This window comes from Maylandia zebra, linkage group LG23 (assembly GCF_041146795.1).
Source record: "Maylandia zebra isolate NMK-2024a linkage group LG23, Mzebra_GT3a, whole genome shotgun sequence".
Classification (NCBI taxonomy): domain Eukaryota; kingdom Metazoa; phylum Chordata; class Actinopteri; order Cichliformes; family Cichlidae; genus Maylandia; species Maylandia zebra.
In genome coordinates this window covers 22,354,575-22,371,280 of record NC_135188.1, presented here as the reverse complement: position 1 = coordinate 22,371,280, position 16,706 = coordinate 22,354,575, and the positions used below count along the sequence as shown (strand labels likewise).

Sequence of the window (16,706 nt, the reverse complement as noted above, 5' to 3'; positions counted from 1 at the left end):
TTGATGATGTAATCCATGAGCTGAATGGAGCTACGGTGTTCTCAAAACTTGATCTCAGGGCAGGATACCACCAACTTGAATTACACCCTGACAGCCGCTACATTACGACGTTCACTACTCATCTGGGACTTCGGCGCTATAAAAGACTGAGCTTTGGAGTCTCTTCTGCAGCTGAAGTGTTCCAAAATGCTATTTATCAGACACTGCAAGGACTGAACGGAGTCAAAAATCTCAGTGATGACATTATAGTCTTTGGCAGGGACCAGGCTGATCATGACAGCAATCTTACAGCTCTTTTTAAGCGACTATCAGAGTCAGGTCTTACTCTGAATCGAGAGAAGTGTGAATTTAATAAAACGAAACTTGAGTTTTTTGGTTTCATCTTCTCTGCAGGTGGTGTTTCAGCAGATCCTAAAAAGGTTGCAGCAGTTCAAAACGCTCCCAACCCAAAAACACCTGCTGACATCAAAAGTCTCCTTGGCATGGCCAATTACTGCTCAAGGTTCATCAGAGACTTCTCATCGATCTCTGAGCCACTGCGCAGGCTCACGCACAAGGACACCCCTTGGACATGGGGTCAAGACCAAGAAACTGCGTTGCAGGCACTCAAGGTCAGTCTCACAAGTGACACGACGATGTCCTACTTCTATCCCAGCAGACAGACTGAACTGATAGTTGATGCTAGTCCAGTAGGACTGGGTGCCATTCTCTGTCAAAAAGATGAAAAGGGGATGAAGCACATTATTGCATATGCAAGCAGAGCACTGAGTGATGTGGAAACGAGATACTCGCAGACTGAGAAAGAAGCACTCGCCATTGTGTGGAATTGCGAACATTTCCATTTGTATGTTTATGGACATCCATTCACACTGGTGACCGATCACAAGGCACTCGAAATCATCTGGAATAACCCAAGATCAAAACCACCTGCCAGAATAGAAAGATGGGGACTGAGACTTCAGCCATATAACTTCAGAGTGGAATACAGAAAAGATAATCCAGCTGACTTTATGCCACGTCATCCAGTGCCAACACAGGAGAATGAAAGTGCTCGTGCATGTAAGGTTGCAGAAGAGTATGTCAATTTCTTCTCTTATCACTCCACCCCAAAAGCCATGACACTTCGCGAGATAAAAACAGAGACTCTGAAAGACCAGGTTCTGCAGGAAGTCATTGGTCACATCAGGAACAACACGTGGCATCTAACAGATAAATCCCAGCATGCTGACATTTTGAAATCATTCAAACATGTTCAAAGTGAACTAACAGTAGCCGACTCATCTGACTTCATTCTCAGAGACACGAGGATAGTCATTCCAACTGTCCTACAAGAAAGAGCAATACAGCTGGCACACGAAGGGCACCAGGATACCGTCAAGACCAAAGCGTTGCTACGTACCAAAGTATGGTTCCCAGAGATCGATCGGAAAGCAGAATCTGCAGTTCAAAACTGTCTGCCATGCCAAGCTAGCACACCTGTCACACACACTGACCCTCTGCAGATGTCACCATTACCGGAAACGCCCTGGCACAGTGTCAGTGCAGACTTTTATGGACCACTCCCTACGGGGGAATACCTGCTCGTTATCACAGACGAGTATTCTCGCTATCCAGTCGTTGAAAGTGTACGCTCAACATCAGCATCTTCTGTTATCCCAGTAATTGACAAAGTGTTCTACATGTTTGGGATCCCAAGGACAGTAAAAACTGACAATGGTCCTCCTTTTAACAGTGAGGCTTTTTCACAGTTTGCAGACTACCTAGGATTCCATCATCGCAAAATCACACCTTGTTGGCCTCAGGCGAATGCCATTGCTGAGAGATTCATGAGAACCCTAGGTAAAGCACTGAGAGTTGCCGAGACGCAGGGCACACCATGGAAACAGCAACTAAACATCTTTCTTCGTGAGTACAGATCTACACCTCATAGCACAACAGCGAGCTCACCAGCTGAAATACTGTTTCAACGCCAGCTATACACCAAGCTCCCTTTCGTTAACACCACTCCACGGAAGTGTTCAGATGCTGAAGTGAGAGCAAGGGATGATAGTGCAAAGATCAAGATGAAGGTGTTCGCAGATGCAACTCGTCGTGCCAAACCACACACACTAAGTCTGGGTGACACAGTGCTGCATCGCCAACCCAAGCACAACAAATTATCCACACCATACAATGCAAAACCCTACAAAGTGACTAAGGTTAAGGGTTCTGAAATTACAGCTACACGGGATGGACACTCAATTGTCAGGAATGCCTCATTCTTCAAGAAAATCAGACATGGACTTGAAGATGCCCCACCTGGACGGCATGTCAACCCCGCCTTAACAGACAAGCCCAGATACCCAGTCAGATCAAACAGACGCGCACCTATGCATTTGTCTGATTACATCAGATCTAAGACTTGAATATCTGAGTGACCAGTTAAAGGTTATGCTGCGTGTAACATGTTTGTTGTTCCTGAATCTAACACTGTAACCAGTATTATAGTGTTGAATGTTGATAGTGTTTAGTCACAGATCTGCGCAAACGCAGTGCTGTTTAAGTGATGTTTAGGTGTGGAAAAACTCAAGTAATAAGAACGTTCAGTAATTTACAGAGGTGTGGACTCGAGTCACATGACTTGGACTCGAGTCAGACTCGAGTCATTAATTTTATGACTTTAGACTTGACTTGAAAAAATGTTCTAAGACTTGTGACTTGACTTGGACTTTTACACCAATGACTTGGGACTTGAATTGGACTTGAACCGGTTTACTTGAAAAGACTTGATATTTCACCCCAAATATAAAATTTAACACGCATATTATATAGAGATTGAAAATGTGACGTCATTCACGGGTAGAACCGCAAAGGAAGTACTAGCGCACGCAGGCTTTCAATTAAAATCAGTTATACAGCGATAAAAAGAAACACAAAAATGTCAAGAAGCCGTTGTATTATTAACTGCAATAGCCGGTCGCATGACAGCCATGGGAAGCCGACGGGTAAAGAGATCGGTTGTTATCGGATTACGACGTTTAAGAGAAATTGTTCGAGCCATGTTTCCGAAGTGACAAACAGGCGACGGATGGCCTGGATTGCAGCCATTCAAAGATCAAATATAACGTCCCAGAACACTCCAGCTCACAGGTTAGTCTGCTCCAAGCATTTCCACAAAGGTCAGTCTGCTGTTGTAGTTAATACGTCATTTTCATAACATAATTAGTGATATAGGTTACAAGCAAGTCTGGCGCTGAACAGAAATTGTCGCGCTATGCTCCTTTGTTTATTGTGCATAAATAGTGAATTGTCCTGACACAATATTGCGTTTCGCTTCTGTTATTATGGTACATTGACAAAAACATATACTTTTATTCACAGGATAAAACAGGTTTTTTGTATCACTAATTGCCCAGTACGATTACAGCATACAATATTGTTGTCACTGCTACATTTCTGTGATGGGTACCAGAAATTATTTCCACTACTAATTAATTACCATTGAGCTCAAAGGTCCTATTAATAAACGGTTAACGAATGTGTATTTATGACGACGATTTGTGAGACTGGTAAACTTATGATACGTACGATGGTCTTTCGTTTTACACGGTGCGTTTCAAGGTCCTGTACCCATCCGGCGGTAAACTGTACCTGGGCTTGTTGCAGTGACCGGAAGTTACTAAACTTCATGAGTGTGTGCACTCACTCCAAGAACCGTATAATTATAAATATGCATATAAATATGCTACGATGAGATAGCTGACTTCATCTAACTAGCAAATGTTTTCCAGGCTACGTTGGTGATGCAGTTTTTTTTTAATGTGTATGATATTTTTGTCATGCGATTTTAAAGCCGGTCCTACAACCGCATCCAAGAATAACATGCAGCTTATCTCAGAACTGTCGGTGAAAATTATTCTTGGAGCTAGGTTTAATTGAGCTGCATTCTAAAGAGGTGCAATTTCACAATTTGTGTATATTTTCTAAGTTCACTATTTTGTCATGTGTTGAGAAAAACACAGATTTAAAAATTACATGGTCTAATATTTACATTTAGCATAACTGCAACATGCTTTTTTTCGTTTTTTTTAATGACTCGAAAGGACTTGAAATTCAAAATTTCAGACTTGTGACTTGACTCGGACTTTTACACCAGTGACTTGAGACTCGACTCTGACTTGCCTGACATTACTTGAGACTTGACTTGAGACTTGAGGATAAAGACTTGAGACTTACTTGAGACTTGCAAAACAATGACTTGGTCCCACCTCTGGTAATTTATTAGGTGTCGTTGTCATAGGTTCAGATTAATAATTCACCTCGCTGAATACCTAAGTTTGTTTAAAAAAAAAAAAAAAAAAGGAGGTGATTGTGATGTTTACAGAAGTTTTATTTTGAAAAGGTCGAACAGCAAATGGAAAATGAACAAGTTAGCGCTGCAGACTGTGTTATCGCTGCAAGCCTGAGAATTAAAGAATGGAACTGAGAATTACTGAAGGTGTGATCATTAATGTTTGAGGCATGCAAACATTACAATACCGTTCACGGTAATACCGGTGTAATTTTGGGCAACGATAGGAAAATGAAATATCGCGATAGAATATGGGTAAAACGCGCATGCGCAGTGCCTATGTTTACATACTGTTACACCCCTGTTACAATACGCACATGGCGGCGACGCAGAATGAGAATTTCAATTCAATTCAATTCAATTTTATTTATATAGCGCCAAATCACAACAAAAGTCGCCTCAAGGCGCTTCATAGATACAGAGAAAAACCCAACAATCATATGACCCCCTATGAGCAAGCACTTTGGCGACAGTGGGAAGGAAAAACTCCCTTTTAACAGGAAGAAACCTCCGGCAGAACCAGGCTCAGGGAGGGGCGGCCATCTGCTGCGACCGGTTGGGGTGAGAGAAGGAAGACAGGATAAAAGACATGCTGTGGAAGAGAGACAGAGGTTAATAACAGATATGATTCAATGCAGAGAGGTCTGTTAATACATAGTGAGTGAGAAAGGTGACTGGAAAGGAAAAACTCAATGCATCATGGGAATCCCCCGGCAGCCTACATCTATTGCAGCATAACTAAGGGAGGATTCAGGATCACCTGGTCCAGCCCTAACTATATGCTTTAGCAAAAAGGAAAGTTTTAAGCCTAATCTTAAAAGTAGAGATAGTGTCTGTCTCCCAAATCCAAACTGGAAGCTGGTTCCACAGAAGAGGGGCCTGAAAACTGAAGGCTCTGCCTCCCATTCTACTTTTAAATACTCTAGGAACAACAAGTAGGCCTGCAGAGCGAGAGCGAAGTGCTCTAATAGGGTGATATGGTACTACAAGGTCATTAAGATAAGATGGGGCCTGATTATTTAAGACCTTGTATGTGAGGAGCAGGATTTTGAATTCAATTCTGGATTTAACAGGAAGCCAATGAAGGGAAGCCAAAACAGGAGAAATATGCTCTCTCTTTCTAGTCCCTGTCAGGACTCTTGCTGCAGCATTTTGGATTAGCTGAAGGCTTTTCAGTGAGTTTTTAGGACATCCTAATAAAGAGAAGAGCGAAAGTGGATCGTTAAATGAAACAGATGAACCAGAATTGGTTTGTAAAAATGCTGCAACTTCAGTGGTGCGGAACTGGTTTAGCTTTCGTCCGTCAGATACACAACAAAGCACTATTTTTGGTAGAGCATGCTAGCGGGTCGTCGTTATTACCGTGTTGTTTGGAAAATACGGCACACTTAAAATCAATCCTTTGATTTTTCTGAAAATCGACAGTGCCCCTTATAATCCCGTGTGCCTTATGTATGAATTCTGGTTGTGTTTACTGACCTCGAAACGATTTTATGTGGTACACGGCGCTCGAAAATCTGTCAAATGTTTTAATACGACTTGGCTAAGCTATGACCCGCACCACTTGATGGACTGTCGGAGCATTACGGCTATCGTAGGCAGGAGCCTCGCGGAGTGATACGTACTGTGCTTCAACATAATATTACCGTATTGTGTGTGTATAACCTCTTTTTAAGTTTTGTGGATATTATACATGGCTATGCTGAGGATATGTTGGCCAATTTCCACTGGAAATGCCTTTTGGTTAAACTGTCAGCAAGGAATTTGCACTGTCACATTTTTATATAACTTTAATGCACAAAAAAAAAACAGCTGCTTGTTTAAGTGAAAATACATTGATGGGGTTTTCTGCACTAATAAAGTTGTGGAGTTGTAAAGTGTTTTGTCTAGTGTCAATTATATCGTCAGTTATATTGTTATCGCAAATTTTCAAATGTATATCATTTATCACATTTTTCAAATGTGATAAATATTTTTGGTCATATCGCCCTGCTCAATTGGGCAGTGCATTTATCACGACATGTAATGTGTTTTCTGGATACACTGTGCTTTTTCAGTGTTCAAAGATTGATGGCTCCGTGTCAGAGCACTGGCTATGAATTTCAGATGGATCAGGCCTTAACTTAACCTCTTACTTTTGCAGCAAAACAGCAAAAGTAAGAGGGAATTCATGACGATGTTTGTTAAATGTGAAGCGTAGTTTCAGAGGTTTTTTTTTTGTTTTTTTTTAGACGCCCCATTAAAAAATTTTGTCGCACTCTGGAGTCCTGCAACTAGGTCCAAGGTGGTGGAGCATGAGGATAACATAGCATTCATAACTTCATCAGCCGAGGGGGGAGTACGACACTTGGGGTCCATCATATCAAAGACAGTAGTGAAATTAGCCACAATCTCAGAGTTGATTACACGTACAGGGCAACAGAGATCAGCAGTGTTCATGTGTGTTACACCTAAGGCAGCAATAAACGTAACCAGATGATGATCAGAGATGCCAACATTGTCAATGTCCTTAATGTCCTTGAAGCTAGAGAATGTAGAAAAAGGCAGTCGCTGTGTAATGTTATGTGCACATTGAGAATTTTAGCATCTCCTAGTGGTTAGCTTGGAGACTGCGGTCAAGTGAATTTTTATGTGGTTTGGCTTGTATTCCTATTGGATGTTTAGAGTCACATGAGTGGGGTGATACAGGAAGAGTTTCCTATTGGATGTTTAGAGTCACATGAGTGGGGTAATGCAGGAAGCCATTTTAGTATTGGGATTTGCACAATGAGGCGTACCAGAAGTCTCCCTGTTTAATCCTTAAGCATCCACCTGTGTTATGCCATGGAGAAGCTTTGTTTGTAAGTTTGAATTGTGTTTCATCTTTATAAGTAGTGAGTGTTGTATATTTTATTGATTTTATGCATATTTGGAGAGATGTATATCTGTTCGCCATGTGAAGCAAATGCATAATTCTTTATTGAGCATATTTCTTTTTTGTATTTTTTGTAGTTTCACAAGTTCTGGGAAATCACTGTAAGTTGTACGTTGATGAAGACAAACAAGTAAACAGCCCTCAACTTTACTTTCACGCCTGACTCATCATTCAACGCTTTCAGTGCTTACGGCATATGTTTAGCTATCTGTCACTTCGTGTACCAGAACCACGCACGCAGGGGACAGAATAGTGAAAAAACAGCATCACACCAGGGATAATACAGCAAGTCTGGATAGCAGAGACCGCTAATGCTCATTAGTCTTCCTGCCTTGTTTAGTTGTACCTTGCATGCCGAATAGTCATCATGGACAATAAGCCAGATACAGAAGATCAACAGAAGACTAGCTCTCCAAGAACATCTGTGAAGTCATATGTGACCAGATCTGTTGCTAGTTCTTCTAACAGCTCCTGCAAGTCTTCTGCCAGCCTAGCAGCTGCTAAAGCACGTGCAAGAGCTGAAGCAGTGCGTGCTCGCTCCACCTTTGTCAAAAAAGAAACTGAACTCATGGTGGAAAAAGCCCAGTTGAGAGTAGAAGAGGCACGCATGGAGGCTGCTCTGGCCACACTGAAGCAAGAGAAAGAAGTTGCAGCGGCTTTAGCTGAGGCGGAGGTTTTGGAATCAGCCGTAGCAGAACTCGGCTCTAAACAAGATCTCAGGGCAGCGGACATCATAGGAATTCCCCCTGACTCCACAGAAAAAAGAACAAATGATTATGTTGAGTGTCACTCAAGAATGCACTCTAGTCAGCTGTCGTTGCCCGGCCTTGAGTCCCATATCACCTCCAGTCGGCCACGCGATTTCTCTCATGCGCCACCACTCCAGGACAACGAACTGAATCCCATTCGTACAGCCATTGATGGACTGAGCTCCACTCCAGCTCGTGTCAAGAGCCATACTACCTTTGAAGAAAATGGTATGAAGCATCCATCTGCTCAGAATTACCCTGGGATTTATCCATGTAGTGTCACCCCCCTGCAGGAACCTCAACCACACACACATCCTCTTAGAATGCAAGCAGCGCAGCCCTCTGCTCTGAACCATACCGGCATTAATGACTTTGCTGTATACATGGCTCGCCGGGAACTTGTGACATCCGGGATGACAAAGTTTGATGATCGTCCAGAGAATTATTGGGGCTGGAAGTCTACCTTCATGAACATCATTGAAGGGCTAAAACTCACCTGCAATGAAGAGCTTGACCTTCTCACTAGATGGTTAGGTCCTCAATCATCTGAGCAAGTCAGGAGAATCAGAGCTGTTCATGTCAATGACCCCGCTGCAGGGCTCAGGATGGCGTGGATGCGACTTGAAGAGAACTACGGGTCTCCTGAAATAATTGAGAAAGCTCTGCTGGACAAACTGGAGAGATTTCCTAAGATCAGCAACAGGGACCCTCTCAACCTGAGAGAGCTTGGTGACTTGTTAAGGGAGTTGGGGTCAGCAAAGTTAGAAGGTTGTTTGCCTGGGCTCGCCTATCTGGATACCTCTCGCGGCATTAAACCAATAGTGGAGAAACTGCCGTATGGCCTTCAAGAAAAATGGATGACACAAGGCAGTGCGTACAAGCTGCAAAACCAAGGCCAGTTTCCACCATTCTCATTCTTCACTGACTTTGTCTGCAAAGAAGCCCGCACTCGTAATGATCCAAGTTTTGCATTTAGCTCATTTGGGATGACGACAGTGAAACCAGAAAACTCACCTAAAAGGTACACGCATTCCAGGAACCACGTCTCATCCAGCAAAACAGAGATTACATCAACATCTGCCATCAAGCCCACAGAGTCAGCTAGCAGTAAGTTGGATGTGGACAGACAGTGTCCGATTCACAAAAAACCCCACCCTCTCAAGCGGTGTAGGGGCTTCCGAGCTAAGACACTGGATGAACGCAAAACGTTCCTGCGAGATAGTGGAGTTTGTTTCAGATGCTGCTCCTCAACTGAACACGTTGCTAAAGACTGCAAAACAATTATTCACTGTAAAGAGTGTAACAGTGACAAGCACGTCACAGCACTTCATCCAGGACCAGCTCCATGGGCTGTCAAAGACCCTGAGGATGAGCATGGCGGGGGGGAAGATGAAGCGGCTTCTCCTGACATAATCTCCAAATGCACAGAAGTGTGTGGAATTGCCAATAACTCCCGCTCTTGCTCTAAAATCTGTCTCATAAAAGTGCATCCTAGAGGACAACCAGAAAGATCTATAAAAGTCTATGCCGTACTTGATGACCAGAGCAATAGGTCTCTTGCTCGGTCCAAATTCTTCGACCTGTTTGGCCTCAAGGGTAGCGATTCTCCCTACACGCTGCGCACATGTGCGGGAGTCACTGAGTTATCTGGCCGAAGAGGAGTTGGATTTGTTGCTCAGCCATTGGATGGACGTCTCAGCATTCCTCTTCCCACACTTATTGAGTGTAGCCATATCCCAGATGATAGATCGGAGATACCTACTCCTGATGTAGTCAAACACCACCCACACCTAAAGTCTATCACTCATCTCATCCCTGAACTTGATCCAAATGCGCAAATTCTCCTTCTGCTGGGTCGGGATGTGTTACAAGTCCATAAAGTGAGAGACCAACGCAACGGGCCCAATAATGCACCCTATGCCCAAAGACTGGACCTTGGCTGGGTCGTAGTTGGAGACGTCTGTTTGGGTGCAGCTCACAAGCCGAAAGCAGTTAATGTCTACCGGACTAACGTTCTGGAGAATGGGCGTCACTCTCATTTCAGTCCATGTCCCAACCACCTAGTTGTGAAAGAGAAGCTTACAAAGAGGACAGGCATAAGACCTCTCAACTCTCAAACCCTGTCACACTTTCATCCTCTGGACAGCCTGTTTCAGAACTCTGATGATCATTTACTTGGCAACAAAATCTTCGAAAGAACAGAGAATGACAATGAAGTTGCCCCATCTATTGAGGACAAACGGTTCATTCAGTTGATGAATAATGAGATGTTCATAGATGATGCTAACAGTTGGGTAGCTCCCCTTCCCTTTCGCATGCCAAGACCACGGCTGCCTAACAACAGAGGACAAGCTCTGACTCGTTTCACCAGTCTCTGCAAAACTCTAGAAAGGAAACCTGAGATGAGGAGACATTTTCTGGCTTTCATGCAGAATATCTTTGATCGAGATCATGCTGAACCAGCTCCAGCACTCAACGATGGAGATGAATGCTGGTACCTTCCCAGTTTTGGCGTCTATCATCCACGCAAGCCTGGCCAGATCCGAGTTGTGTTTGATTCAAGCGCTCCTTATCTTGGCATCTCCTTGAACGATGTGCTGTTGACAGGGCCAGACTTAAATAACACTCTGCTGGGAGTCCTAATGCGGTTTAGGCATGAACAGGTAGCCATCACAGCAGATATTGAGCAGATGTTTCACAGCTTTGTTGTCAGGGAAGACCACAGGAACTTCCTCAGATTTCTGTGGTTTAAAGACAATGACATCACGAAGGAAGTTGTGGAATATCGTATGAGAGTCCATGTGTTTGGCAACCGCCCCTCTCCAGCTGTGGCTACTTATGGGCTTCGGAGAGCAGCTTTACATGGAGAGGGCGAGTTTGGGGAGGGGGCAAAGGAGTTCATACACAGGAACTTCTACGTTGATGATGCACTCAAGTCACTGCCATCTGCAACAGCAGCTATCAGTCTTCTCAAGGCAGCCCAAGGCATGCTTGCCATCTCCAACTTGAGACTTCATAAAATAGCATCCAATTGCCTAACTGTCATGCAGGCTTTCCCATCAACAGATCATGCAAAAGACTTGAAAAATCTCGACCTGGACAAAGATTCACCTCCTTTGCAGAGAAGTCTTGGATTAAGCTGGGACCTTGTGAATGACACTTTTACATTCCGTGTTGCCAAGAGCGAGAAGCCATTCACCCGAAGAGGAGTTCTTGCAACTATCAATAGTTTGTTTGATCCACTTGGTCTCGTAGCTCCCGTTACTATTCATGGAAAGCTCTTGTTGCGGCAGCTCACTCGTGACAGTAGTGACTGGGATGCTCCCCTCCCGTCTGAAAAGGCAACAGAGTGGATTACCTGGAGGGATTCACTGCAGGATTTGGAACAGTTTGCAATCTCCCGAGCCTACATTGCTACGTCCCTGTCCACTGCACAACGTACAGAGATCCATATCTTCTCGGATGCTTCCACCAAAGCCATTGCGGCTGTGGCATATCTCAAAGTGGAAGATGTGGAAGGTAAATGTCATGTAGGTTTCATAATGGGGAAAGCCAAGTTAGCCCCCCTACCATTCCACACTATTCCCAGGCTGGAATTAGGTGCTGCTGTTCTGGCAGTGGAAATTGCTGAGCTGCTTGTGAAAGAGCTGGACGTTAGTCTTGATAGTCTGAAGTTCTATACTGACAGCAAGGTGGTGCTGGGGTATATTTACAATGAAAGCAGGAGATTTTATGTGTATGTCAGCAACAGAGTGGAACGGATAAGGAAGTTCTCATGCCCTGAACAATGGCAATATGTCCACACTGATGAAAACCCTGCAGATGTTGCCACCAGGTCAGTGCATCCAGCTCGTCTCTTAAGCACCAACTGGCTTACAGGTCCACGTTTTCTGAGACGTTCTGGGGACATAGACTCAGGTAAAGAAACATCCTATGACCTCATTGATCCAGACTCTGATACAGAGGTCAGAAGCCACATTACTACTGTTGCAAACCCCCATAGGAGTATGGGGTCGCATCGATTTGAAAGATTTTCCATGTGGCAACCCCTTGTCAGAGCTGTGGCCTCCCTAATCCACATCGTCCAATCCTTCAGGTCTGAGAAGGATAGCAATGGGCAAGACTGCAAAGGTTGGCATCACTGTTTGAAGCCACACAAAATGGATACACTGTCGCAAGCAAGGCATACCATTATTGGATGTGTACAAAAGGAGACATACCAAGTGGAAGTGTCTTGTTTGGAGAAAGGCGAAGTAATTCCCAAAAGCAGTCCTCTGAGGAAGCTCAGCCCAATTCTTGATGATAGCAAACTTTTAAGAGTTGGTGGGCGGCTCCAGCATGCTTCAATCGAGACACATGAAAAGCATCCTCTCATCATTCCTGGCCGCAGCCACATAGCTACTCTACTTGTAAACTACTACCATGAGCGGGTTCACCATCAAGGCAGAGTTTTTACTGAGGGAGCTATCCGCACGGCTGGCATCTGGATTGTAGGGGCAAAGAAATGTATCTCCAGAAACCTGCACAAGTGTGTTACATGCAACAGACTTCGTGGTAGACCCGCAGAGCAAAAGATGGCAAATCTTCCACCTGATCGTCTTAGCACTGAACCTCCATTTACAAATGTGGGCCTGGATGTATTCGGTCCCTGGAATGTCTCCACCCGTCGCACCCGAGGTGGTGCCGCAAACTCTAAAAGGTGGGCAGTACTCTTCACGTGTTTAAGTGTTCGTGCTGTACATATCGAGCTCATAGAGTCAATGGACACATCGAGCTTCATTAATGCTCTACGGCGGTTCTTTGCTATGCGTGGTCCTGTGAAGATGATCCGCTCTGACTGTGGCACAAACTTTAAGGGGGCTTGCAGAGAACTTCAAATTCTCCTACGGGATGAAACCGATATCTCAAGGTACCTCAGTGAGGAAGGATGCACATGGCTGTTCAACCCACCTCATTCTTCCCATATGGGAGGAGTATGGGAAAGAATGATTGGGGTTTCGAGACGGATTCTTGACTCTATGCTTTCTCAGATCAGTCCCTCGCATCTCACTCATGAAGTGCTTTCGACCCTTATGGCTGAGGTAGGAGCGATAATAAATGCAAGGCCTCTTGCTCCCATCTCAAGTGATCCAGATTCACCGTTTCTTCTGACTCCAGCAATGATCTTGACACAGAAGGTCTGCACCCCTCTTGCTCCTCCAGGATCATTTGAAGCTACAGATATGTATCGTCAGCAGTGGAAACGTGTTCAGCACTTGGCTAATACATTTTGGGAGAGATGGAGGCGAGAATATCTCTCTACTCTTCAAAATCGAAGCAAGTGGCAAAATAGTCAGCCCAATGTCAAGGAAGGGGACTTGGTGTTGCTCAAAGACCCTCAGGTAAAAAGAAATCAGTGGCCAATGGCTCTTGTCACCAAGGCTTACCCAGACAGCGATGGAAAGGTCAGGAAACTCGAACTGAGGGTCACGAAAGGAGGTACCATTAAGACCTTCTTTAGACCAGTAACCGAAGTAGTGGTACTTTTGTCTATCTGATTATCTACCATGGACAGTCAATGTGTTATTTTCTTTAGCTGATTGAACTGCTAAGAAATTGATAGTGGTATTGTGTTCAATACCAGGCGGGGAGTGTAATGTTATGTGCACATTGAGAATTTTAGCATCTCCTAGTGGTTAGCTTGGAGACTGCGGTCAAGTGAATTTTTATGTGGTTTGGCTTGTATTCCTATTGGATGTTTAGAGTCACATGAGTGGGGTGATACAGGAAGAGTTTCCTATTGGATGTTTAGAGTCACATGAGTGGGGTAATGCAGGAAGCCATTTTAGTATTGGGATTTGCACAATGAGGCGTACCAGAAGTCTCCCTGTTTAATCCTTAAGCATCCACCTGTGTTATGCCATGGAGAAGCTTTGTTTGTAAGTTTGAATTGTGTTTCATCTTTATAAGTAGTGAGTGTTGTATATTTTATTGATTTTATGCATATTTGGAGAGATGTATATCTGTTCGCCATGTGAAGCAAATGCATAATTCTTTATTGAGCATATTTCTTTTTTGTATTTTTTGTAGTTTCACAAGTTCTGGGAAATCACTGTAAGTTGTACGTTGATGAAGACAAACAAGTAAACAGCCCTCAACTTTACTTTCACACCTGACTCATCATTCAACGCTTTCAGTGCTTACGGCATATGTTTAGCTATCTGTCACTTCGTGTACCAGAACCACGCACGCAGGGGACAGAATACGCTGAAGTTTACGTTTATTTTTAAAAACCGTTGCTATGCCTCCACCCTTCCCTGAAAGTCTCAGTTAGCTGAAAAAAACACAGTCAGGGGAAGGAGTTCAGAGAAGTAGAAAAGCTAACTGGGGCAAATCCAAGTTTCGGTCAGGAACAAAACATCCAGGTGCAGGGTGAGAAAAAGATCATTTAGGATGAAGGTTTTATTCACCAGTGATCTTGTGTTAAGCAACGCCATAACGCTCTTACTCACCTTGTCCCTGACAGAGGCGCGTCTCAGCTTGCCTGTGTTGAGCGCAAGTCCCAAAGGTCCCAATCCAGGTCCGAAGTGATGAGCACACCACTGGAAAGGCCAGATAAAATTGAAGTCCAACAGGGCAGATCCAGCGATGGCTGAGCAGTTTGAAGGATGGCCGGCCGTGGGAAGTGAATGGAAATTGCAGAAAGTCCAGGAAGGGAGAGGAGTTAGCTGCAGCATGTGCCTTAAGTAAGGCTTTAAGGTTAACCCGAAGTCCACTCCGCTTACCGTGCCTCCTGGAGTGCCTCTTGAACAGGGAAGGTGGAGGCAGGCAGAAAGTTCTAGTAGACAGGCAGGTACGCGGCAGCGTAGCGTCTCCTAGGTCCCAATGTAGCTCCGGCTCATGGAAGAGAGGTGGCCGGAGATTTAATAGAGTTAGCCGATCATATGTGATTAAAGCATTGTTCTCAGAGAGGCACAAAGCCAAGACGAGAATAAGAAGCGCACAACAGTCGAAATAAAAAGTATGAAAATGGAGACGAGGGTAAGAAGAGGTAGCAGGAAAACAACCTGCCGAGTAGACTGGCGCTATCTTGGTTTACTCTTCTTCCACAGACTATGAGCTAATACTGGGTATAAGCAGGAGCTGAACACATGTGAACGATTCAAGTCTGGAGGTTTACAGTTTTTGTTTTTCATTTTATGATCTTAGTCTGAAATGTTTTTGAATGTTTCCCTCTCCAAAGCTCCTTTTATTTAAATATCGAACTGTCATCATACACAGTTAATGTTTTGAAAATTAGATAGACAAAATATTCCAATACGTGAGAGCTTAATCAATCCAAAAAATATTTCGTTCCAGCCCTGGTAAGAATTTTAACTGAAGAAAACCATGAGGAGAAACTGAGTGAGTGTGTCAGAATGAATTGTCCGATGGAGGACATTTTCATCTATGAAGGTTTTAAATGTGTAATATTGTTCTGGTACAGTCAATGAACTAAACCAGAGAGGAAGAAAACAGACTTTACCATGAAGGTCCTCAGTGTGGATCAGTATAATATCAGCCTGCTGCTGATGTTTGCAGTTTAGTCTCAGCATAACATTCGCATCATATTTACCTCAGACAAACTGAAACATGGTGACTGACCTCAGAGTTTTAAGTCCACATCCTGGACTCTGCAGAAAACCACACAGCTGCTTCAGTCCTGAATCCTGCAGCTTGCTGTTAGTTGGGAAAAAACTGTCACTACTCAAGTCTAGATGCTTCAGGGAGGAGTTGGTATTCAGAGCTGGGATCAGAGAGCTGACCTCTGATGAACCACAACTCCTCGATCTGTATAAAGAATGAAAGATGTAAGTTTATTAGACAAAGTTTGTGCCTGAAATCATTCAGTGTTTCATAATCTGTTAAGAGCTAAAAAAAAAAAAAGGTTCAGAATGTATTTGTCACATCTGCTATGGCAGGTGGCATGGAGTAGAGAGAGTGTGGACCCAAATACAGACAACGGAGATGGAATGGAACATTAACAGAAAGCGTGTTAATGCATGCTCAATCATCCAGGTAATCTCCAAAGGTTGATTCTGTTCATCTGGACGTAGCGTTTTCAGTGGGAGAAACATTTTGTCACTCATCCAAGTGACCTCTTCAGTCTCAGGCTGAAGAAGTCAGCCTGTCACGTTTTACCCTCTTAAAAAAGAGGGTAAAACGTGAGCAGAAGTTAAACAGCAGAAATAAATATACAAATAGATAAAAAATAAATAATAAATAAAAATGTTTAAAAAAAAACAAAGTGACACTGGCTTTAAAAGCACAAAAACACTCTGCTGTCTATCTAAATGTGGGTTTTAGTACTGACTTTAGAGACAATTAAAAAAAAAAAAAAAACATTCGCCCAAACAAAGTCACAGATAAACAGTTAAAAATATAAACTCAAGAACTGAAGAAAAATCGTCCTGATTTTAAACATCCGCATCAAGATAAACTTGCAGATTTACGAGTCAAAATGTGTCAAAAAGTCTGTATCCTTACCTGAGAGTTTCAAGTTTACAGTTCGTGATTGGTCTGTGGGCTACTTGCTGTCTGTGTCAGCTGGCCTTGTAGGAGAGTCTGATTGGTCTGAAGTGAAAGACCCAGGAGGAAGCGGAGGAACAAGTCCAGGTGTCCATTTGGACTCTGTAAGGCCTTGTTCACAGCACTCTGGTAGAAGAGTATCTCTGTAGATTCTCTTGTTTCAGAC

At 43.7% G+C, this 16,706-nt stretch overlaps 1 protein-coding gene across 1 annotated transcript; it reads left to right on the top strand.

The window, feature by feature from the left end:
- Positions 1–6,890: 6,890 nt before the first annotated feature.
- LOC143414983 (uncharacterized) lies at positions 6,891–14,161 on the top strand. Its single transcript, XM_076880154.1, has 3 exons — positions 6,891–7,170; positions 7,322–13,911; positions 14,063–14,161. The coding sequence occupies exon 2, from the start codon at positions 7,612–7,614 to the stop codon at positions 13,528–13,530; it is 5,919 nt and encodes a 1,972-aa protein (XP_076736269.1). The 5' UTR covers positions 6,891–7,170; positions 7,322–7,611; the 3' UTR covers positions 13,531–13,911; positions 14,063–14,161.
- The last annotated feature ends 2,545 nt before the right edge of the window (positions 14,162–16,706 follow it).

What these genes read in the sequence shown, in the direction of transcription:
- LOC143414983 (XM_076880154.1), top strand. Translation starts at nt 7,612, where the DNA reads ATGGACAATAAGCCAGATACAGAAGATCAACAGAAGACTAGCTCTCCA.